The sequence below is a fragment of the Microtus oregoni genome, unplaced genomic scaffold (genome assembly GCF_018167655.1).
Source record: "Microtus oregoni isolate MIOR12 unplaced genomic scaffold, Mior012 000064F_ref0000363, whole genome shotgun sequence".
In the NCBI taxonomy this organism is placed as follows: domain Eukaryota; kingdom Metazoa; phylum Chordata; class Mammalia; order Rodentia; family Cricetidae; genus Microtus; species Microtus oregoni.
The window spans coordinates 9,161,604-9,186,519 of NW_024543874.1; the positions used below are offsets into that span (position 1 = coordinate 9,161,604).

The 24,916-nt window shown below is 40.5% G+C and overlaps 1 protein-coding gene across 4 annotated transcripts in view; it reads right to left on the reverse strand.

The window, feature by feature from the left end:
- Lmbr1 (limb development membrane protein 1) overlaps positions 1-24,916 on the reverse strand; it is a 175,947-nt gene that overhangs the window by 125,513 nt on the left and 25,518 nt on the right. For 3 of the 4 annotated variants that reach the window (XR_005973313.1, XR_005973314.1, XM_041640646.1), the window contains exon 4: positions 21,639-21,778. The exons of the other annotated variant lie outside the window; for it this stretch is intronic. Coding sequence is in view for 1 of the 3 variants with exons in the window: in XM_041640646.1 (XP_041496580.1) it covers positions 21,639-21,778 (140 nt within the window). In the remaining 2 variants the exon portion in view is untranslated. The remainder of the gene's footprint in view (positions 1-21,638; positions 21,779-24,916) is intronic. 4 annotated transcript variants of the gene reach the window in all.

A 24,916-nucleotide genomic window follows, 5' to 3' on the forward strand; every position in this document is an offset into this window, starting at 1 on the left:
GTCCATTAATTCTATTGGCATAAAGCAAAGTGCTTAACTGAGCCCATGATCATTAAGCCAATTAAATAGGAAAAAGCAATACTACAGTTATTTTTTCAGGTATATATGTACAAGCACACACACATACACAAACCTCCCTAAAACACCTCTAAACTACAGGAAAATTTTTTAAATTTCAATGTCAAGAGGTTGGAGAAACAGCTCACTTGGTAAAATGTTTGTTCTGCGAGCATGAGGACCCTAGCACCCATGTGGAAATCCAGGTGGTATGAAATATGCTTGCAAACCCAGAGCTGGAGGGGTACAGATGAGTGGATCCCAGGCTTGCTGGCCAGCAACCAGCCAAGGCTAACTGGTGAGATGCAAGCCAATTAAAGACTCTGTCTTTAAAAAGTGGATAGTTCATGAGTAAAATAACACCTGAAATTGACTTCTGGCCTCCACAAGAATACATATGCACACAGAGCACCTACACAAACATACAAGCACACACACACACACACACACCAAAAAACTTTTCAATTCAATTTTAAGAACACAACACATTAGATAAATTCTGTGTACCTAGTGCACTATACTGTCTTGACCAAAAGTAAGGTATTCAGCCGAGCTGTGATTTAAAGGAGCTCACCAGTCAGGAGCACCTTACATCTGACAACCACAGTTCGGACCACTCAGCTGTCATGACCTTGAAAGGTCTTCAACTCAGTCACTGGGCTTTCTCCTGTTAAATGGGTTACAGCTCTGGCTCTTAGCAAGAAGAAAAGAGAAACAACACCAAAATTTTTAAACAAAAGTTTAAAAAATGAGAATTTCTAATATACCAGCACTCAGACAAAGTAGGGACAAGAAAATGGTGTGAATTACAGCTAAAACTAGTTCAACTCGTTCCTTACCATTTCATTAATTTTACTCAAAAAGACTTACACTATTTAAAAAAAAACTATCCACTATGACATTAAAAATACATTAAAATGATCGTGACAGAAAACTAAGTTGGACGGGGGACTGATTTGGTGTGTAAAAATGATGACCTGAGTGTGAACCCGAGCACCCAAACAAGAAGCCAGCATGGTTTTGCTGGCCTGGAACCCAGCAGTAGGGCACAGAGACAGAGCATCCCAAGAGCTTCCTGCTCAGCCAGCCCCACTGAAACAGATGCACTTCCAGTTCAGGGAGAAACCTGTGTCAAGGAAATAAGGTGGAAGATGATAAAGGAAGACAACCGGTGTCCTGCTCTGGCTCTCACCTATGTGTGGTGCATACACAACACAACACACACATAACACACATACACACCCACACAAACATACAAACATGTACAAAAACAAATAAGTATTTTAAACTAAGCATAAAAAATAACTGCCAAGAGATACACAAGTTATTAACAACACAAATATAGCATATTGATAGACTTTTCTTCCTTTCTACCTTCTGCATAAATCTTCTATAAAAGGCACAGAAGTACTCTAAAATTTATGAGGCATATACTTAAATACCTTTGTGACATGCCTAAATCTCCATATCCCTGTATCACAGAAGCTTCCCCTTACAATGCATTAAAAGATAATGAAAACAACAGAAAACAAAGATAAACTGAGGTGGAGACCCAGTCCAGGCTCTCTGCTGCTAGCTACACTGTCCTCACCATTCAAACATCAGCCTCAGAAAAACTACCAAATAAAGGTTTGTGAATGCTAATGTCTACTATATTTTCATAAACAGAAAAATCTGTAGCACAAAAGAGGCTTTTTATTCTTATTATTAATCTATACACATAGATATTTCCAGAACAACAAATCCAAATTCTTCTACACAGGCCAAAAGGCAAAAACTCAAATCAAAAACAATAACAATAATAACTCTAACCAATTCATTCACTTAAACTAAGATAGGGCTAGGGAGCTAGCTTGGCCACTTGCATACTCATGCAGTGTTTGCTGCATGAGTATGAACACCTAAACTTAATCTCTAAAAACAATGTAAAAGAGTCAGGAGTGGTGGCACATGCTTGTAATCCAAGGGTCATCAGAAGTCTGAGGTCAGCATGGTCTATGCAGCAAGTTCCAGGTCAGCCAGACAGGCCTATGTGGTGAAACCCCATGGCAATAAAATAAAAGTGTCTTCTGGGCAAGTGAAAAAAATCACAGAGGATTTTCACACGGTTACACATATCAACTGACAAAATAAGATGTCTTTGTCATGTATTTTTAATTAACATTATTAGGCAAAAGAAATAAAAATGAACTGAATTATGGCAATATAATTACAAAATACCAGACAAATAGGAAAGTCTAAACTCACCATTAGAGGTTTGTCTAATATACAAAAATAACAAGTGTACCTAAAGCCAGGAGTGGTGGCTCACGGGCAATCACAGGACTTGGAAGGTGGAGGCAAGGAGGACCCTGAGCACAAGGCTAGTACTTTCTGGGGGAAAAATATGGGTGTTCAATACACATTGTAAAGTGGCTTACAAGCTTTTCAAAGCTCAATCAATTTACAGCCTTTCCCTTAAAAAGCATTCTACAATTTTGATATAATTGAAAATTATAGTTACCAACATTACACATATTTTATTGCATATATTCATATTAATTTATAAAATAAAAATTGTCAAACTTCTCTGCTTCAAAACGCTAGAATTAAAAACTTCAATTATAGAATGCAAAACTTAAGAAAGGTGGTTTGTCAAAGTGAGCATCCATAGCACGCTACTGAAGGTAGCAGCCAGTGCCCACCTCTAGAAGAGGTTTCAGATGGAGGCAACAACAGTCCCAGAACATTCAGTTTCAAACACAAGACCAAACTGCCAGATCACCATAAGGTTCCTTATCTTCTACCGCCACCTGCTGGTATCACAAAATAGTTCCAAAATACAATATTCAACTCACGTTGAGAGAATCTCAGGGTTAGAGCGGCTGCTAATCTGATAGACTTGCAAAGACACACATTGGAGCACCAGACTGAAATCTCAAGGTCCAAATCAGGAGCAGAAGGAGAGAGAGCACGAGCAAGGAACTCAGGACCGCGAGGGGTGCACCCACACACTGAGACAATGGGGATGTTCTACTGGGAACTCACCAAGACCAGCTGGCCTGGGTCTGGAAAAGCCTGGGATAAAACCGGACTCTCTGAACATAGCGGACAATGAGGACTACTGAGAACTCAAGAACAATGGCAATGGGTTTCTGATCCTACTGCACGTACTGGCTTTGTGGGAGCCTAGGCAGTTTGGATGCTCACCTTACTAGACCTGGATGGAGGTGGGTGGTCCTTGGACTTCCCACACGTCAGGGAACCCTGATTGCTCTTAGAGCTGATGAGGGAGGGGGACTTGATCGGGGGAGGGGGAGGAAAATTGGAGGCGGTGGCGGGGAGGAGGCAGAAATCTTTAATAAATAAATTAATTAATTAAAAAAAGAAAAAAGAAAAATAACGCACAAAGGCCCTGGGTTTGAACCTTTGTACTACAAAATAAACAAGGTGAGGCGGGGTACACCTGATCGTAACTATCCTTTTTCTCAACTTCTTTATCTAACAAGATGTATTCATTGGTATCCTCATCCATAATGGACTGACTACAAACCAAACCAGTTTGGATCCAGGAAACTTAATTTAAGTCATTTTCCTACCCAAAAACCGAGACTGGTTTTCAATATGATAAACGGTATCTCAGTGTCTAGCCATTGTACAAACTGTCACAACAAACTAAACTATCAGTGTCAATTCACTAATAAATTATTAGTAGCATTTAACAATGGTGCAATAAAATTTAAGGTTTATCTTTTAATAAATATTCACAATCAAATATATCTTCTGTTTAAGTTTGATTGCTAATAACCTAAAATCTTGTTTGACCTTCTGTGGAGTTTACAAACAGATTTTGGAGAAAAGATGGGTTTTGTACTGTTTATTCATGATATCCCCAGCTCACTGCTCCTGGTAAGTCAAGATAAATTGCAGTATTCACAGAGACCAGCCAGATCACTGAGGCTCACTTTAACAACTTCACACTCAGTTATCAATGTGCATCTCTGCCCCAGCAAATGAAAGTCAAGTAAACACTGGGTACCTCTGGAGAAAAATACTTCCAATATTGGAGAATTGTTTCTAGATTTTAAGACTAGACATTAATCCTATCACTCTCCTCTCTTAAAAAGTTACCATTATTGGCTTTAATTTTAAACTGCAGAAAAGTAGTCACTCTGAAGTAGGGTATGTTGTGCAGCCGCTGCCTCTGTCTAGTTCCAGGACATGTCCTATGTTGTACCACTGCTTAGTCACATGTAGAACTGAAGTTCTGTATCTTTCCACTAACTTGTTAACAATGCACAAATACAAAGAGTAAACACTATAAATGGGTCCTTCCATTTTTCCTTTGATTCCTATTTTAGTTATGTCAGTGATGCCACTTTGTCACCTCTGCCTCCTCTGTTCCAGCTCAAAATATATGGCATGCGAACTCAAAGAATCACAGTGGAGGTTGCCTTCTTTGGATAACTACTTGCCTTTTGAGAAAAAGCTCTTGGCCCAATACTGGACTTTCACAAAGACTAAGTGCTTGATCTTGGGGCTGTGATAGGTCATCCAGCTGCCTATCATAAGAGAGTATCTTATGATACCCCTAATCCAAAAAACTAGGCATGTGCAAAAGTACTGTATTATTAAATAGAAATGATGTATTGTGATCCAGCATAAGCTGGTCCTAAGAGAACAAGTAATTTCATTTAGAAGTGGCCCAAATACTCAAGGTTTCCTCCTATCTGTGTATATTGTTCTCAGCTGACAGATGAAGGGGTCTAGGTCTCATTTAGTCTAAGCTCTTACAATTTCTATAGGTATGTGGGTGGCTCTAACTCTACAGCCCTCTCCAGACAGAAAGAAAAAAGTAAGACGTTTGTATGCCATGAAAATACTCCCTGGACAGAGGAGGTATTAACTTTATCAAGAGGATAAAGAAGCCATGATAAGAGTCGGGTGTGGTGGTGCACACCTTTAATCCCAGCACTCAGGAGGCAGGCAGATCTCTGTGAGTTCAAGACCAGCCTGGTCAAAAAGAGCTACTTCCAGGACAGGTTCCAAAGTTACAGAGAAACCTTGTCTCAAAAACAAAACAAAAACAAAAGACATGCTAACCCAAAAGGATAGGGAGTGGTTGTAGACAACAGTGGCTCTGAAGCAGGCATTAAACAAAACAGGTACCTTATACTCTGTATCCACTCCACTCTCCACATATGAAAATGCAACCAACTATTACAGAGCTACAGTAATGAAAACAGTGTGGTATTGGCATAAAAACAGAGAAGTCGACCAATGGAATCGTATAGAAGACCCGGATTTTAACCCACAAACCTATGAACACCTGATTTTCGATAAAGGAGCTAAAAGTATACAATGGAAGAAAGAAAGCATCTTCAACAAATGGTGCTGGCACAACTGGATGTCAACCTGTAGAAGAATGAAAATAGATCCATATCTATCACCATGCACAAAACTCAAGTCCAAATGGATTAAAGACCTCAATATCAATCTGAACACACTGAACGTGATAGAAGAGAAAGTGGGAAGTACCCTACAACAGATGGGCACAGGAGATCGCTTCCTAGGTATATCCCCAGCAGCACAGACATTAAGGGCAACATTGAATAAATGGAACCTACTGAAACTGAGACGCTTGTATAAAGCAAAGAACACTGTCACTAAGACAAAAAGGCAACCCACTGACTGGGAGAGATCTTCACCAACCCCGCAACAGACAAAGGTCTGATCTCCAAAATATATAAAGAACTCAAGAAACTAGACTTTAAAATGCTAATTAACCCAATTAAAAAATGGGGCACTGATCTGGGACTGGAGAGATGGCTCAGAGGTTAAGAGCACTAGCTGTTCTTCCAGAGGTTCTGAGTTCAATTCCCAGCAACCACATGGTGGCTCACAACCATCTGTAATGATATCTGGTGACCTCTTCTGGCCTACACGCATACATGCAGACAGAATACTGTATACATAATAAATAAATAAATATTTATAAAAAAAATGGGGCACTGATCTGAACAGAGAATTCTCAACAGAAGAAGTTCAAATGGCCAAAAGACACTTAAGGTCATGCTCAACCTCCTTAGCGATCAGGGAAATGCAAATCAAAACAACTTTGAGATATCATCTTACACCTGTCAGAATGGCTAAAATTAAAAACACCAATGATAGCCTTTGCTGGAGAGGTTGTGGAGGAAGGGGTACCCTCATCCATTGCTGGTGGGAATGCAAACTTGGGCAACCACTTTGGAAAGCAGTATGGCGGTTTCTCAGGAAATTCGGGATCAACCTACCCCTGGACCCAGCAATGCCACTCTTGGGAATATACCCAAGAGATGCCCGATCATATGACAAGGGCATTTGTTCAACTATGTTCATAGCAGCATTATTTGTAATAGCCAGAACCTGGAAACAACCTAGATGTCCTTCAATGGAAGAATGGATGAAGAAAGTGTGGAATATATACACATTAGAGTACTACTCAGCGGTAAAAAAACAATGACTTCTAGAATTTTGCATGCAAATGGATGGAAATAGAAAACACTATCCTGAGTGAGGTAACCCAGACCCAAAAAGATGAACATGGGATGTACTCACTCATAATTGGTTTCTAGCCATAAATAAAGGTCAGTGAGTCTATAATTTGATATCCTAAAGAAGCTAAATAAGAAGGTGAACCCAAAGAAAAACATATAGCTATCCTCCTGGTTATGGGAAGTAGACAAGATTGCCAGGCAAAAAATTGGGATCTTGGGGGTGGGGTGGGAGGGGGGTAAGGGGAGATGGGGAGAGAAAAGGGAGAAGGGGAGGATGGGGGGAACTTGGGGAAAAAGGATGATTGGGATAAAGGAAGGTTGGATAGGGGAGCAGGGAAGCACATATCTTAATTAAGGGAGCCATCTTAGGGTTGGCAAGAGACTTGGACCTAGAGGGGCTCCCAGGTGCCCAGGGCGATGTCCCCAGTTAGTTCCTGGGGCGGCTGAGGATAGGGAACCTGAAATGACCCTATCCTATAGCCATACTGATGAATATCTTGCATATCACCATAGAACCTTTATCTGGCGATGGATGGAGATAGAGACAGAGACCCACACTGGAGCACTGGACTGAGCTCCCAAGGTCCCAATGAGGAACAGAAGGAGGGAGAACATGAGCAAAGAAGTCAGGACCACGAGGGGTGCACCCACCCACGGAGACAGTGGGGATGATCTATTGGGAGCTCACCAAGGCCAGCTGGACTATGACTGAAAAAGCATGGGATAAAACCGGACTCTCTGAACATGGCGAACAATGAGGGCTGATGAGAAGCCAAGGACAATGACACTGGGTTTTGATCCTACTTCATGTTCTGGCTTTGTGAGAGCCTAGCCTGTTTGGATGCTCACCTTCCTGGACCTGGATGGAGGGGGGAGGACCTTGGACTTTCCACAGGGCAGGGAACCCTGACTGCTCTTCAGACTGGAGAGGAAGGGGGAGAGGAGTGGGGGGAGAGGGAGAGGAGTGGGAGGAGGGGGAGGGAAATGGGAGGCTGGGAGGAGGCGGAAATTTTTTTTTCAATTAAAAAAAATGAAACCAACTAGTTCTTGTTCTGATCATTCTTCAGATAAAACACTAAGACTTGAAAAGCTTAAACAATTTGCTCAGGGTTACTAATAGTAAAACACAGAGCTGAAATTCAAAGCCAGGTCTAGCTGACTCTAAAGCCAAGAAACAGACTCTCATGGGATGATGACCTCCAAAATAAAAAGATATCATTAAAGTCACTAGAGGGGCTAGTGAACTGGTGGTGCTAGGACAGTGAGCTTAGAGGGTGAGGATGAACCCACTCTGTGAACTCCAAATGGAGTAAACAGTCAAGTGCAAACACACTGCTGACAAGAAGAAAGTCAATGTTTGCTAACATCCATGGTGAGAGGAGATCTTTTACACAAAAAAAATTACTTAGAGAAACCAAAAGAAGGAAAAGACCAGGCAGCACAAAAATATAAAAACTCTAGAACCCCAAAGAGCATACAAAATCAAAATAGCAAGTATAGAAACAAATATAGAGGTTTATTTTTACATGTAAAAAATCACATACTTCAATATAAAAAACAGAGAAGGGAAAGAACATGACAACTTATGTATGCAGTAGATGTCTGTAGACAAACTAAAATTCAAAGATCATGAATTTTTCTAATGATAATCATGAGAACTACTTCTCAGTCATATCTTTGGCAACAAAGATATCAGTATTTGATTCTGCTGGATTTATGTTAGAAACAAAGGCACCTATGCCATCTGTCAGAAGGGATAAGCAAATATTTCCAGAAAATAGTTTGGCAATGATATTTATTAGCCTAATAATTTCTTATCCTAATTATCTACATAAATTATGAAAAACTCAAAAGTCACTGTGAAAATCCCCTGGGTACCCAACAGGAGACAATGAAGGGCGGGGCCACAGCACAGAAAGCTGCTGGTCCCCAGGGCCATGCAGCCCTCATCTCACATCCGTCAGAAGTCACTGGAGAATAAGTGCTCTCACTCCAGAAAGCTACAAGGTAACTCTGAAGGCTGCTTGGTGAATATGCACAGAGCTCTTGTACAGGCACTAAAAATGTTTTCAAAAAACATGATGAGCAGAAAAATAATCAGCACAAATTCAGTGCTTGAAAAGATCCAAGCTACATGTGCTATAAACACATGGTGTGTATATGTACTACAAAAGAGTCGAAGTCATTTCCTGCTTTGTACGTTTTGGTATTCTTACTCATTCTGGAGTGAGCACGTACTTTACTGTGCACAGTAAAGAAAGTCACAGCTGGAAGTGTAGCTGCCCTTCCTCATACCCAGAGTCATCTTCTCAGCAACAGCATTCACAGAAAGTGCCTCCTGTACTTTCACAAAGAGAGAAGACATAAAGCTTACTCCTGTGTCACACAGAACCGTACTTCTAGATGACAGCTTGCTGGTGTTAGCATTCAGGGTACTGACCTGCCCTTAGGGTACTGACAGGATACATCTTCAGCTGCAATTACTAAGGGCACTCCCTGGGCACATTCATTGTATTCCCTTTTAAAAAGTGGGCCTTGCCTACCTTCTCTCTCCCTCCCTTCCTCCTTCCTTCCCTGCCTCTTCTCTCTCTCTCTCTCTCTCTCTCTCTCTCTCTCTCTCTCTCTCTCTCTCCAGCCACCCTTGTCCCCAGGGATCAGTCTCTGCCCCCCCCCTGCTCCCTTCTCTGCCCTCTCCTCTCTGCCCCCTTCTCTCTCCTCTTCCTATAAACCTCCCATGTGAGCCCTGTTTTATGGCATGACTTCTCTTGGTGCTGATTTTTTAAATAAATTATAACAGCTGGTTCACAGCAAACACATGATCTTGATGATCGCTTCAGACTCACTACTGCCCTCTGGAGGCTTCAGCACAAACATCACAACAGCGACTGAAAATTAAGCTCTATTTCATGGCCAAGGTGGTAGAGCCTTTACAGCAGCCAGCATCACTGCAAGCAGCCTAGATGGAGAAGTGACTCTGCCTCCCAAACATTATAGGGGAAATTATATAATAAAACCAGGCACCTTGGATACAACCTTCTCTAAGTCAAATGGCAAGCCAGTCAATTTTTTGTTAAAGACATTTACCATTAACTCAAAAGAAGGCTCCTAAATTAGAAGAGAAAAATCTGAATCTTTTATCTTAAGAAATAGTAAATACAGCCCAAAGGTGGTGGTGGTGGCAGTGCATGTCTTTAATCTTAGCACTTAGGAGGCAGAGACAGGTAGATCTCTGAGTCTGAGGCCAGTCTGGTCTATAGAGAGCGTTCTAGAAAAGGCCAAGTCTATATAAAGAAACCCTGTCTCAAAAAACAAAAAAAAAGTAAATATTTGTCACTGACTATTCTTCAAGACATGGTTTCACTAAGTAATTAGTTGAACCCAAAGAAAAACATATATAGACTCACCTGGAAATTGGAATCAGACAAAAATTTGGGAGTAGGGGGGCAGGGAGTAGAAAGTAAGGGAGAAGGGAGTTGAGAAGATCTTGAGTGTAGGGATAAGTCCCGCCCCTTAGGGGGCGTGTTCGCCTCGGGCTAATGTCTCCCTATAAATTTGGCAAGTGTGTTCCGAGCTGTCTCTTCTGCTTTCCTGGTCTCCGTGGGAACGGTGGTTCTGTAAGTCTATTTCTACATTAAAACTATATATATTTTTACAATCTGTCTGCATTCGTTTATGCCACTACATTTTGGCGTCCAACGTCGGGCTATTTTGCCCCCAACTCAAGCGGGTAGCCCTCTAGCTAACACAGAACCTTCCCGGGTGCTGTTTTTCAGTTTGTGACTCTGGCCCCAGTGCCGAGTCCGAGACATACTCGGCGACACAGGCCCATTCTGCCTGCCTTGGCTAAGTTTTGCAGCGGAACCCCACTGCCTGAATTAGCAGAAGCTCAAGTACCTGCGGTTTTGCAACAAAAGCTGCCACAGCATCAGATTTGGTCTGATATAAAGTGACTTGGCCAGGCAGTGGTAGCGCACGCCTTTAATCCCAGCACTTGGGAAGCAGAGGCAGGCGGATCTCTGTGAGTTTGAGGCCTGCCAGGCCATGGTGGTGCACGCCTTTAATCCCAGCACTTGGGAGGCAGAGGCAGGCGGATCTCTGTGAGTTCGAGGCCAGCCTGGTCTACAAGAGCTAGTTCTAGTACAGGCTCCAAAAACACAGAAACCACCACTGGCAGGAACCGATCATTGCAGGTAAAAAATTTTTCTTTTATAAATAAAATGTCTGAACACATTACTGTTCAAGAATTTAACAGTTTTTTTAATTGTACCATGTGGGAGATTTTACAAGAGGTGTCTATCACCCCACATATATGGATCCTTCTGGGATTCGTAGTTTTCATTGGCACCAAATGGTTTGATAATAGAAATATGATAAAGTCTTTACGAGACGAATCCAGGATTCTTAAGGCAGAGATTGAACGCTTAAAAACAATTGAGAATGATAACAATCTTCTCAAGAATCAGTTTTAAGTTCTCCAGGCTGATGTTAAGGAGAAATTCATTACTATGGAAGAGGGAACAACTGATCTGGATTGTAAGGTTCAGTCCCTTTCTGTAGAAACTGAAACATTAGTGGCTGATATTAAGGAGAAATTCATTACTATGGAAGAGGGAACAGCTGATCTGGACCATAAGATTCAGTCCCTTTCTGTAGGAAATGAAACATTAACTGAGAGAATCAAAACTGCTGAATGTGACAATCGGATTTTGTCTAAAGCTTATGACAGATTGACGGAAAGATTGTCAATACAAGAAGGCACGGTTTATGCCATAAAAATTATGTCCAAAGATGAGATGTTATCTCTAACGGACAAACTTCATACTTTAGAATCCTCAATGAAGGCTTTGGAACATAATTCTGGACAGGAGATTCAGACATTGCAGAAGGCAATGGTGAATAGAATTGAAAAGATTGAGGAATTTCTAAATTCTGATGAAGAAGAGCAAAGGGTAGAAAGGCAAATTTTAACTACATCTGTGGGTAAGTCTCTCCGGGACAATTTCCACAAAGCTCTACCTACAGCTCTACCTGCCTTTCCAGTAATAACAACAGAGAAGGTGATTGGTTCCAAAAACCCTAGGGTCATCAAGGAGGATACATGGGAGCCTGTCCGTATGAATGACCTCAAGGAAATTAAACAGGCTGTTATGACTTTTGGGATGCAAGCCTCTTTTGTTAAAGAGATGCTAAGATCTTGGGCCACGACAAGCAGAGCAACCCCGTTGGACTGGCTCCAGCTGAGCTCTGCAGTACTTGAGAGTGGACCGCAATTGAAATGGCAATGCTTATTCAGGCAAGAGGCTAGACTCTTAGAACAGCAGGAAAAAGCGAAGGGAATTGACATTTCCCTAGATCAAATTCTAGGTGAAGGGCTCTTTTCCGACCCTCAGGAACAAGCTAATTTGGATGAAAACACACTCTCCATGTGTACTACAGCAGCCTTAAGGGCTTGGGACAGGGTACAAGACCCAGGACAGAGAATGGAATCATTTGTCAGAGTTAAACAGGGTCAGAGAGAACCCTTTAGTGACTTTTTACAAAGATTAACTAAGGCTGTACAAATAGGGATATCTGACCCAGAAGCAAGATGTATAATGATTGAGTCTTTGGTTTATGAAAATGCAAATGTGGAATGCAAAAGGATTTTGGGGCCTTTAAAGCTCAGATCAGCGCCTTTGGAAGAATGGGTCTTGCATACACTCAATGTTGATACATTTGATTATGGCACTGAAGCATGGGTAGAAGAAGCAATTTCCAATGGTAAAAGGAGACACCAGAATACCAAATGTTTTAATTGTGGCAAAATGGGTCATATGAAAAGGAATTGTAGACAACGGATTTTCAGAAATAATAATAATAATAATAATAATAATAATGCATCTTTCAGAAATAATAATAATAGTAATGCATCTTCTAGAAATAACAGAAATAGGAGGACTCAGCCTTCAGGTTTATGTAGAAGATGTGGAAAAGGCAGACATTGGACGAATGAATGCAGGTCTACAAGAGATAGACAAGGCAACCTGATACAGTCGGGAAACGTGAGAGGGGGGGCCTCACAGGCCCCCATGGCAAACATGGTTCAGTCATATCCAGTTTCTGCAGAGAACGTGCCTCATCAGGACAATTAGGAAGCCCCATGCCTACTGTTACAAGCAATAATGATCAGAAAGATAAGTTACGTGTGTTTTGGCAAACTTCTATAAATGATCAAAGACCTAAACTGAGAGTGTGTGTAAATGGCATTTTTATTACTGGCCTGCTGGACACAGGTGCTGATGGAAGTATCATTACCGCAGAATCTTGGTATCCGTATTGGCCTCTTCAGAATGTAAATGTTCAGCTCCTGGGGATTGGAACCCTATCTCGAGTAAGGCAGAGCACGAGATGGGTTGAATGTATAGGGCCAGAGGGACAAATAGGAAAATTAAAGCCATATGTAGCCAATATCACAATGAATTTATGGGGTCGTGACCTATTACAACAATGGAATACCGAAATTAACATTCCTGCTAAATCTAGCGCCTATATTTCTGAGAATAATATTAAAAGATATTACAAACAGAGAAAACCGGCCATTCGGGCTGTACAAGAACAAGCAATTGATGTCCCTTCAGAGATACCAACAGCCTTGCCTCTAAAATGGTTGACTGAGAAACCAATATGGACAAAGCAATGGCCTTTAGCTCAGGAAAAGTTACAGGCTTTAGAACAGCTGGTACAAGAACAATTAGATGCTGGACATATAGAAGAATCTACCAGCCCTTGGAATTCTCCTGTATTTGTGGTTAAGAAAAAATCAGGTAAATGGAGAATGGTGACAGATCTCAGGGCCATCAACAAGGTTATTCAACCTATGGGCCCTCTGCAATCTGGAATTCCTTTGCCCTCTTTATTACCAAAAGGATGGCCTTTCATAGTTATTGATTTAAAGGATTGTTTTTTCACTATACCTTTGCAAAAAGAAGATAGAGAAAAATTTGCCTTCACAGTGCCTACTTATAACAATTCTCGACCTTCGAGGAGGTACCACTGGACCGTTCTCCCCCAGGGTATGTTAAATAGCCCCTCCCTGTGCCAATATTTTGTGAACCAACCATTGCAAATAATACGCAAGAAATTTCCCAAATCTATAGTATACCATTACATGGACGACATATTGTTATCCGATTCAAACATGGATACCTTGAACAGACTGTTTGAAGAAATAAAGATACTTTTACCTAAATGGGGATTGCAAATCGCTCCTGAAAAGATTCAGAAGGGAGATTCTGTTAATTATTTAGGTTATAAAATAGGTTTGCAAAAAATTAAGACACAAAAAGCACAAATTAGGAGAGATCGCCTACGGACTCTTAATGACTTTCAAAGACTGTTAGGAGACATTTCCAGTCTACGACCAGCTATTGGAATAACACCTGATCTAATAATTCATTTGAACAAAACCTTGGATGGTGATAAAGATTTAAACAGTCCCAGAGAATTAACAGCTGAAGCAGAAAAGGAACTGACAATGATTGAGGAAAAATTACAACAGGCACATGTGGACAGGGTGAATCCAGAGCTCGATTGTATTTTCATCATACTACCATCAAAAATTTCTCCTACAGGAATTTTAATGCAGAGAGATGATATTATTCTGGAATGGATCTTTTTACCACATAAACCAAGTAAGAAACTGAAAACTTATATGGAAAAAGTCTCTGAGTTAATTATAAAAGGCAAGCTGAGACTTCGTCAACTAGCAGGCATAGACCCAGCAGAAATTATAGTGCCTTTCACTGCTGATGAACTAAAGAAATTATGGGAAGATAATGAACCATGGCAAAGAGCTTGTGCTAATTTTTTGGGAGACATTAATAACAACTATCCAAAAAGCAAGCGGCTTAACTTCATAAAGAGAACTTCTTGGATTCTTCCTCAAATCATCCGTGATGCTCCAATAACTGGAGCCCGTACATTCTATACTGATGCCAATAAATCAGGGAAGGCAGGTTACAAATCAGAAGACTTGGATAAGGTGGAACAAAGTCCGTATAATTCTGTCCAGAAGGCGGAATTATATGCCATTCTTATGGTGATAAGGGATTTTAAAGAACCTATTAATATAGTCACTGATTCACAATACGCAGAAAGAGTTATTTTACATATTGAAACTGCTGAATTTATACCTGATGATACAGAACTAACCTCATTGTTCCTCCAGGTTCAAGATTTGATCAGGAGCAGGCTTTGCCCTATGTACATAACACACATCCGATCCCATACGGGTCTGCCAGGTCCTCTAGCACAAGGTAATGCAGAAATTGATCAATTATTGATTGGTAGTGTGCTACAAGCCTCTGAATTTCATAAAAAACATCATGTTAATAGCAAAGGTTTGAAGAGTTTTCAATTACATGGCAACAAGCTAAGGAGATTGTAAAGAAATGCCCTACTTGCTCTTTCTATAACCAAACGCCACTGCCTGCAGGGGCTAATCCAAAGGGCACCCAAAGGAATGAAATCTGTCAGATGGATGTGTTCCACTTTGCAGAATTTGGCAAATTAAAATATTGACACCATTGACACTTATTCAGGCTTTCAGTGGGCAACTGCTTTAAGTTCAGAAAAAGCTGATTCAGTAATCACTCATTTATTAGAAGTCATGGCTATCATGGGTATACCTACACAAATAAAGACGGATAATGGTCCTGCTTATGTCTCTAGGAAAATGAAACGGTTCTTTGATTATTACAATAACAAGCATGTTACAGGTATACCATACAACCCTACAGGTCAAGCAGTCATAGAAAGATCAAATCGAACAATAAAGGATATGTTGAACAAACAGAAAGGGGTGGAAAACACCCCCAGAAATAGGTTACATAATGCTTTGTTAACCTTGAATTTTCTCAACGCTAATGAGAAGGGATCAACAGCTGTAGAAAGACATTGGATAATGAAAAGTCTACTGAACTACATCAACCAGTTTATTTCAAGGATGTGCTGACCTCACAATGGAAGCCAGGAGATGTGCTACGTTGGGGAAGGGGTTTTGCTCTTATCTCCACAGGTGAGGAAAAATTGTGGATACCGTCAAAATTAATAAAGGTTCGGTTTGAAGAAGAGAAGTCACTTGGAAAAGATAAATAACAATTCTTTCATAAGGATGGCGAGCATACTGATGGTAAGAAATACAGATAGGTTGGAGGCAGGGTTCTTTTCTTATCTCCACAGGAAAATACTCATCTTCAAAGAAATTAAGGGACCCTGAATATTTAATTACTGATGGATGGACACATTTTGTAAGTATTAATTTATATATATATATGCCTTATTGAACATTTCTTTATAAATATATAGAGCTGGTTTTGAAGTTGGACTCTGGCTCAGTCCCTCTCCAATTCCAAGCCTGCTAGTAAGAGAAAACCCCAGAGTTTCTGGAGTTTCTGTCTCATGTCAAGAGCCATGATATGGGACAGAAAGAAATATGAGTTTAGAAAACATCTTTGCTTTTCTCCATATCTATCATACTTTTCATTGAATATATCTATCATGCCTTTCATTGAATATATATATGTATGTCTATATGATTAATGTTTAAGTTTTTTACAATGAACAATGAGTTTTTCCTGAAGTGACATTTGAAGTTTCCAGGAAGAAGATGGGGCCCCACAACAACAACTCTACCTGGTTGATATGACGTCATGATACTGATAGCGCTACTACAAGACCTGTTTTGGATACCAGATGCACAAGACGATCCCAACTTGGTTAGCTGAAATGGTGCACATCTTGTACAACATTCTGGCCAGACCTCCACAAAATACTCAGAGACTATTTGCAATTTTAAAAGACATTGATCTTGAAATTTAACCATCATTTTACTTTCACAGGATCCCCCAGAAAGAACGTCGCCCCCATGACAGCTGGAAGTAATTCTAGAGGACGACGTCCCCTCTCCCAGTAAAGTTTACCCCTGGGTTTAGGGACATCATTTAGGGGTTGGGAGGTTGGGGGAGGAATTTTATAAGCTCAGGGATCATTTTGAAAAAAAAAAAGAGGGAATGATGGGATAATAGATTTATAATTGTGAGTTACTGCTTTTAGACAAATATATTGGTATCAATTCTTGTATATTGAAACAAAGTTAAATTATATTGACTATTGTATGCATGCATGTTTCTATGTCTGTTTAAAACATTTTTATGTATTGACATATATTGTATTGAAATATATATTGTATATATTTACCATATTGCAATGTACATTTCTACCTCTGATTAAGATACTTATATAATGTTTGTGTATTGATATATATTTGCCATATTGCAATGTATATTTGTACAGTGTTTATATTTGGAGGTCATTATCCTCATTTGTTACACAGTTGTTTATTGTCTTAGTCTTTAAGTTAGATAGATATTGAGAATTATATAGATAAATAGTCATCTAAGTTTGTCATTTATAATCAGACTAATCAGGTTCTTTAGATATATAGAGATTATACTCAGTATAGATAGATAATCTTCAATCTCTTCAAAGAGCTGTAGAAAATGGCCTTTAATCTAACTCAGAGTTTTGTGATAGTGAGACACAATTGCTCCTGGCAACACCGCTCTATTCCCGAGAGAATGTTGAGCACCAAAGACACTCCACCTGGAGCCTTTCTATTTGGCAGAACTGGCCTTTGGGCAAAGAAATGCCCATACCGCAACCACTGACACAGATACAGAGCGTGCATCAATGGATAAAACAGGACTGTCATATCCTGCCAAGACAGGGTAAGATAGTTTTGAAAAGTTCCTTGCCTTTAATAATGGTATGTCAGTTATGTTAGGCCTTAGCCAAAATTGGTTGACTCAACATTGCAAACGAGACTTTGGGTGATTGCCCAGGTAGTCAGTTGTCTCTGTCAATTGTTGCACATTTTGGATATATCTCGTTTGTTGAGTAGTGTTTATTCCCTTCTCAGATCTTTGACTGAGTTGAAGATTATATAATTGTAGTTACTCTTTACATTATTTGGACTCCTTGAGATAGAATATTTAGCAAAGCTTTTGTTCTCAATATTGTTTGTTATATTTATTATTTGTTGTTATTGTATGTAGTTGTATTTGGTTTAGTTCTGTCTTATTTAGACAAAAAGGGGAGATGTAGGGATAAGTCCCGCCCCTTAGGGGGTGTGTTCGCCTCGGGCTAATGTCTGCCTATAAATTTGGCGAGTGTGCTCCGAGCTGTCTCTTCTGCTTTCCTGGTCTCCGCGGGAACGGTGGTTCTGTAAGTCTATTTCTACATTAAAACTATATATATTTTTACAATCTGTCTGCATTCGTTTACGCCGCTACACTTGAGGAAATGGTTTAGTCGAGATGGAGGAAGGACGGATATGAGAGCAAGGAAAGAGATATCTTGATTGAGGGAGTCATTATGGAGTTAGCAAGAAACCTGGCCCTAGAAAAATGCCCAAGAATCCGCAGGGGTGACCCCAGCTAAGACCCTAAGCAATAGAGGAGAGGGTGTCTGAACTGGCCTTACCCTGTAGTCAGACTGATGATTATCTTAAATATCACCATAGAACCTTTGTCCAACAACAGATGGGAACAGAGGCAATGACCCACATTGGAGAACTGGACTGAGCTCCCAAGATCCAGTTGAAGAGTGGAAGGACTGAGAGTATGAGCAAGGAATTCAAGACCATGAGGGGGTCATCCACTGAGACAGTTTGCCTGAGCTAATGGGAGCTCACCAACTCCAACTGGACTGGGAGTGAGCGAGCATGGGGACAACAAGCCCCTCTGAAGGGGGTTGACACTTGTGGCAGACTGAGGGGCCACTGATAGTGACACTGAGATGTGTCTCTACTGCATGTACCAGCTTCTTGGGATCCTATTTCCTATGGATGTAAACCTTGCTCAACCTAGATGTAGTAGGGAGGGCCTTGGACTTTCCACAGGGTGGGGTGCATGGCACTCCCTTAGGGTTGGAGGGGTGGGATAGGAGGGTCTGTGGAGGGAGAGGGAGGGAATTGGGAGGAGGGGAGGGAGTAGGAATTTGGATTGGTATTTTTTAAGTAATAAAAAAATTTTAAAAAATAGCAAAACAATAAAAAATATGGTTTCATAGACTCTCTTCACTATTATAAAACATCTTCACTGGAATAAGTGAAAAGATTTGTGTTCACAAAAAAAAATCTCACAGTGAGGTGTCCTAATTTTACATACCTTTAGTGCTCATAAACAATGTATCTAACCATCCATATAACTATCCAATTATATAAACATAATAAAATTGTTTGACAGTAATAATACCATAGTTAACAACACTAGCCACAACATCAATACTAAGAAAATATGAATGGTATGGACAGGAAGAGTAAGAAAGCTATTCAAGCACCCTAAAGTCATAATCTAATCTAATAGACACCATAAAGAACTGTCCTAGCAGAGAGAATAGTCAGCGCATACATACTAAATTCATACAACAACTATCACATACTAAGTGCCTATTAAAGGCATATTTTTCTATTAGATATATCCCTAAAAGCAAGTGTGCAAGGTGCATTTACAATTCTACTTAAAAGAGTAGTGATCTGAGGACAAGACAACATAGTGTCCTGCCCAAAATTGCACGGCAGGTCTACCTCACTTCAATTGTGCATGTGCGAGCATGTGTGTGTCAGAGGGAGAGTCAGAAAGAGGGAGACGGAGACATGATCTCACTATCTAGTCCTTGATGACCTGAAGCTCACAGAGAGCTTCATGCCTCTGCTTTCCGGTGCTGGGATTAAAGGTACATGCCACCATACACAGATACCACCACTACTTTTTTTTTTTTTGTAGTAACTGTTTATACAGCATTTATTTTGAGTTAGGAATCTTAAGTAATCTAAAGATGACAAAGCTTTTAGGAGACGGGACATAGGTTATTCCAAACACTGTGCCATCTTATGTAAGGGGCTTGGCACCTTCGGATTTGGATTTCCAGAGCCCTGCAGGACAAAGAGTGGAAGGAAATGTAGATATTCTGTGGTGATTATTTTCTTCATAAATTCTTTTTCTGACTTTCCACAATGACCATCAACTTGTCTCATGGTTTTGAGAACCAAGAGAAGTTACCAAATGTGGACTCGCCTCTACATCCCATAAGATCTCAAGCGACCTTTAATTTTGACTTTAATTTGGTCTTTTGCAAACTGAAATGACCAGAACAGACAAAGAAAAAAATCCTACCATCTAAGGCAGTTCAATGATAGATACAAGTGAGACCATGTTAAGTATGGAAGTGAGCAGAAGCCCTGAGGAGCTCAGCTGCTCCAAGAATGGGATGGTCAAGTAAAAATAAAATTTGAAAGTACCACAGACACAAACACAAACCCTGCTATTCAAGGGAGACTCGGAGGTCATCAAATAACTGCCATGCCCCACTATTACTTTTTAAATCACATTAAAATTTTAACCAGCAGATCTTGTTAATATTGTGTCATGTTTTAAAATGACTAAGAAAACAAAATAACAACTGCAGTCTCTGCTCTATCAGGTCTTCAGTGGAGACTGAGGTTCTCTGACATAACCAGATGAACCAAAAAGTCTTTGCCTACAATATTTAAATGAACCAAAATCAAGTAAATATTCAGGCTAGTAGCTCACATCTCTAATCCCAACACTTGAAAGGCTGAAACAGGAGAACTTCCATGAGTTCAAGGCCTACAAGCAAACTCTAGATCACCTGAAGTTATAGTGTGAGACACTATTTCAAAACAGACACACATACCAATTCAAAACTTACAGTAAGTATAAGAACTGCTTCTTAGTTAAGTAAAGGAAAATAGTAACTACAACTAGTATGTAGGTAAAAGATAGTTTCTGACTTCACAGAGGGATTCAATAATTGTACTGGTTAATTTTTTTGTCAACATGACATAGACATAAACATAAACATGTGTAGGAAGAGGGAATTTTTTAAATTATTAGATTTTTTTAAAAAATATCAATCCAAGTTCCCACTCCCTCCTCTCCTCTCATTCCCTCCACACACCCTCCCACTCCACCCCCATCTAATCGTCAGAGAGAGTAAGGCACATTGCCTTGTGGAAAGTCAAGGCCCTCGCTACTATATCTAGGCTGAGCAAGGTATATGTTCAAAGAGAATAGGATCCCAAAAAGCCAGTACATGCAGCAAGGATAAATCCTGGTGCCACTGCCAGTGGCCCCTCAGTCTGCCCCAGTCATGCAAAGGAAGAGGGAATATTAATTAAGGAAATTCCTCCATAAGATTGGCCTGTAGACAAGTCTACCGGGAATTTTCTTGATTAGTGATTGACATAGGTAGACCCAGTCCAATGGGCACAGTGACACAGCTAGGCAGGTGGCCCTGGAGCGGGCTGAGCATGCTTTGAAAAGCAAGCCAATAAGCAGAATTCCTCCATGGCCTCTACATTAGCTTCTGCCTCCAGGTTCCTGTCCTGACTTCCCTCAGTGATGAACTCTGATGTTGAACTGTACTCTGTAGTGATATTTTGTTGTGTTTTAACAAGTAAAGCCTGCCTGAAGATCAGAGTGCTAAGCTAAGCCACTAGAGGCCAGGCAGTGGTGGCACACACCTTTAACCCCAGCGCTAGGCAGGTGGAGACGGGAGTGGTATGGCTGGGAGGAGAGAGGAATATAAGCGGAAGGAGACAGGAAACAGTTGCAGTCTGAGGATCGCCCCTCCAGTCAGAGGACAAATTCTGAGGAGACACTCTGGAAACAGGATCGCCCCCTTCAATCTCAGCACTAGTAGAATTAGAAGAACTCTCTGTCTGGCCGCTATGCTTCTCTGATCTTCAGCATTAATCCCTATATCTGACTCTGGGTTTTTATTATTAAGACCAACGAGAACTGGTGCTACAGTGATCTGAAATAAATCCTTTCCTCCCCAAGCTGCTTTTGGTCATGGTGTTTTATCACAGCAATAGAAACCCTCACAAGACAATAGTTTACTGGAAGAAGTTACAAACTGTGAAGGAAACTAAGAAAAACCTGTAACTTATAGTGTAGTTAAAAAGTCGCACGAGTCATGTATTAAGTAATATATACGAACCATGGATCAAGGAGCCATTTAGCCACTGAATATAGTAGTTTTGAGGAAAAGCAAGCAGGATTTCATTGCTGATGATTGAGAAGGGTAAAAGCAAAACAGCTCCAGCTGAAACCGCTAGAGTGAAGGTGCTCAGAAACAACCTGCAAGAGAGAAGAGACATCATCACTAGGGGTCTGGAAAGCAGTGAGCACGAGAGCAACACCAGTGTGTTACCTAAGATTCCCACTTCAGATACGCAGCTGAAGGACAAATGGCATGCGTAGGGTCTAGAAAGTGCAGCCAGGTGAAATCCATAACGAGATCTATATACTGAAGAGCCTACTGCACAAATTTAAGAAACTGGGCATTACTGTTGTTTGTGTGTATGTGAGAGTGCGCGCTATGCAGGGGAGGGATGATAGGGCATGCACGCAAGGTCAGAGGACAACTATGTGGAGTCTGTTTTCTCCTTCTACCTTTACACAGATTCCAATATTAAACTCAGGTCTCCAGGTTTACAAAGAAAGTACCTTGACACACACCCATCTCACCAGCCCCTGATATATGATTTAAACAAAGTTAAATTAGAGTAGTAAATAGCAGAGAGTAGTAAATAACACTAATCAATATTTCAAACACTACTTCAATACTTCCTAAATAATACATATGTAAAAATTAGGATCTAAAATAAATTAATTCAACAAAACAAACTGAAGAAAAATGCTAACAATAAATACAAAGCAGGCTCTCTATTCACACCAAGAAATGCTTACATAATATCAGGAAATGCGTTGTTCCAAAATCCATCATTATTTATAACAACCCAAGGACAGAGTGAAATCACAATGGGCTTTCACTTCCCAGTTACACATTTCTGAAAAGCTTTAAATTTTTATAACATCTAATTTTGAAAAAAGATTTTTAAAAAATAAATAGCAAGACAAAGGAAGGTAGATTTCTGTGAGTTAAAGCCAGCCTAGACTACATAGAGAGTTCCAGGTCAGCCAGGTCAACATAGTGAGACCCTGTCTCAGAAAAGAAGGAGAGGGGGAGAAGGAAGGAAGAAAGGAGGGGAGAAAGGGAGGTAAGAAAGAAGGGAAGGAGGAATGGAGGGGAGAAATGGGAAGGTGGAAGGGAGGAGGAAACCAGGCAGGCAGCAGACATAGCAGCAGTTAATAGCAAAGAAAACTTAATTAGCACTAAAGATAGAATTTGAGTATCCATAACACTGAAGCTAATATTGAAAGAATGTGAAAATAAATGTGAGAATTTTTTTAAATGTCATAGTAATAAGACCCATGTTGGCACATACTTTTAATCCCAGCATTCAGGAGGCAGAGGCAAGCAGATATCTGAGTTTGAGGCCAGCCTGGTCTACAGAGCGAGTTCCAGGACTACATGGAAAAACTGTCTTGAAAACAGCAAACAAAGAAAGTCATAATAAATGTTCCACCATGAGTAACCTTGCATTCAGTGCCATCCTGTAGCATACAGCAGAAATGACTGCCTACACAGCTACAAGTACCTATAAACCCCTGGGTTCAGTAAATCAAAGGCCAACGATATAATGTAGCTCAATGGAACACTCCAAACAAAACTCAACTCAGAAGATTCATGAATTAATCCAAAAAAATGAAGAGCACATTTCCTGAGAGAGTACTCAGAAAAGTTGCTCATCTGGAGTGAATGGCCAGATTCAGCCCAGTGAGGACACCATCACCCTGATTAGTATCATTCCCGCCAAGATCAAATCCAAATACTCACCACCCCAGGGCCTGCACAGCTCTCCCAATACTATAGGCCCCTCAGCAGGGCACATTTCAGTTTACACTTATTCCCTAACTGTTTTCTAACCCTCAATGGATTGTGTGGTTTCCAGGTCTCTGCCCACAGTGCTGGAGGCCATGGGAGTATACAGAAGGTGACAACTAGTGTTCAACAGGCCAATCTACCAGATGAGTGACTCTGACGGGGAGCCCCACTTGAAAAGGCAGGGGGGTCACTGGCTGAAGATAACTATTTCTGTCTATAATTGTCTCATGTGCCACAAAAAACAGCTATGGGTATTATTCCCACTGCTTGTGTGTTTATCTTGTGAAAATATTCTATCTACTGGGCACACATATAGTTGTAGATGGTCAGAAGGATAATTTCTGCTCAACTGCATAATTCTGATGAATAGAAATAATACTAGGATATTTTTTATTACTCAGACTGACAAAAGAAAATAATAGTATTCTCAGTCACTAAGACAGCTAGTTTTACAAATTCAAAACAAACTAGTTTCCCTGGAGATGAATATATGATTGCCCCTACAGACAAATATACAAGGTCAATTTCCCAGGTGTTTATTGCTGATTTATGACTTTAGTAGACATAACTTTCTCGGCAATTGACTTTCTGCACATACTCCCAACCTCAAGGCTCAGTCAACTAACTGTTTTATTGTTTAAGTCCTGAATTTCAATGTCACTTTCTGTCTGGGAACCCTGTTTACTTTACACACTAGCCGGTCAGCATGACCTCCCTAGCCTGAGAAAAACTGTGTGATCAGTTTGGCTCTGTTTCTTATTGTTTACTCAAGTAGTATTGTGACCCTGAAGATGTGATTCATAATTGTTCAGAGGTTTTGGAGAACAGCAGGAGACAGGTAGGGAGAAGTAGGAGGGAAGTGTGATGAAGAAGGGTGATGGAGAGAGACGTATGAAACAGAGAGAAGTGTTATGTCGCTGTATGTAAAGAGATGTAGATGTGTGGAGACAGAGAGATTTTCAGAAAGAGATTTTTCAAGATGAAATAAAAGAAAAAGTTACTATTAGAAAATGTGTGTTTCCTTATTTATTCCCTCAGATAGAAAAGTCTAGCCCTTGCCACCTTCATGGATTTTTTTATACCCTGAAGACAGCCTTGGAGTAGGATCCCCAAAAGGTCACCAGTACCACAGGTCGCTCTCTTTCTCTTGGGTGCCCATACAACACTCCACATGGCAGATGTACCTGAATAGCAAAACAGACCTCAAATGCCACTTGCTTGTCATGTGTCCCTCAATTCCTATCTTCTTGCTCCTCTCAGTAAAATCAGCTCCTCTTTCCTCTTACCCACCATAACACTGACCACACACTAGGCTAACATAACTTCCAAATCCAATTCTAGAACACATGACCTGCAAAAGGAGTTCACTTATGAGACAAAAGAGATAAATCATCAGGTCACAAGTGGCCCAGAAAATCCCGTATATATGTCTCCAATACTATAATGCTGCTTTTCAACAGCTATGGAGCCTCCACTTCACACTTTGT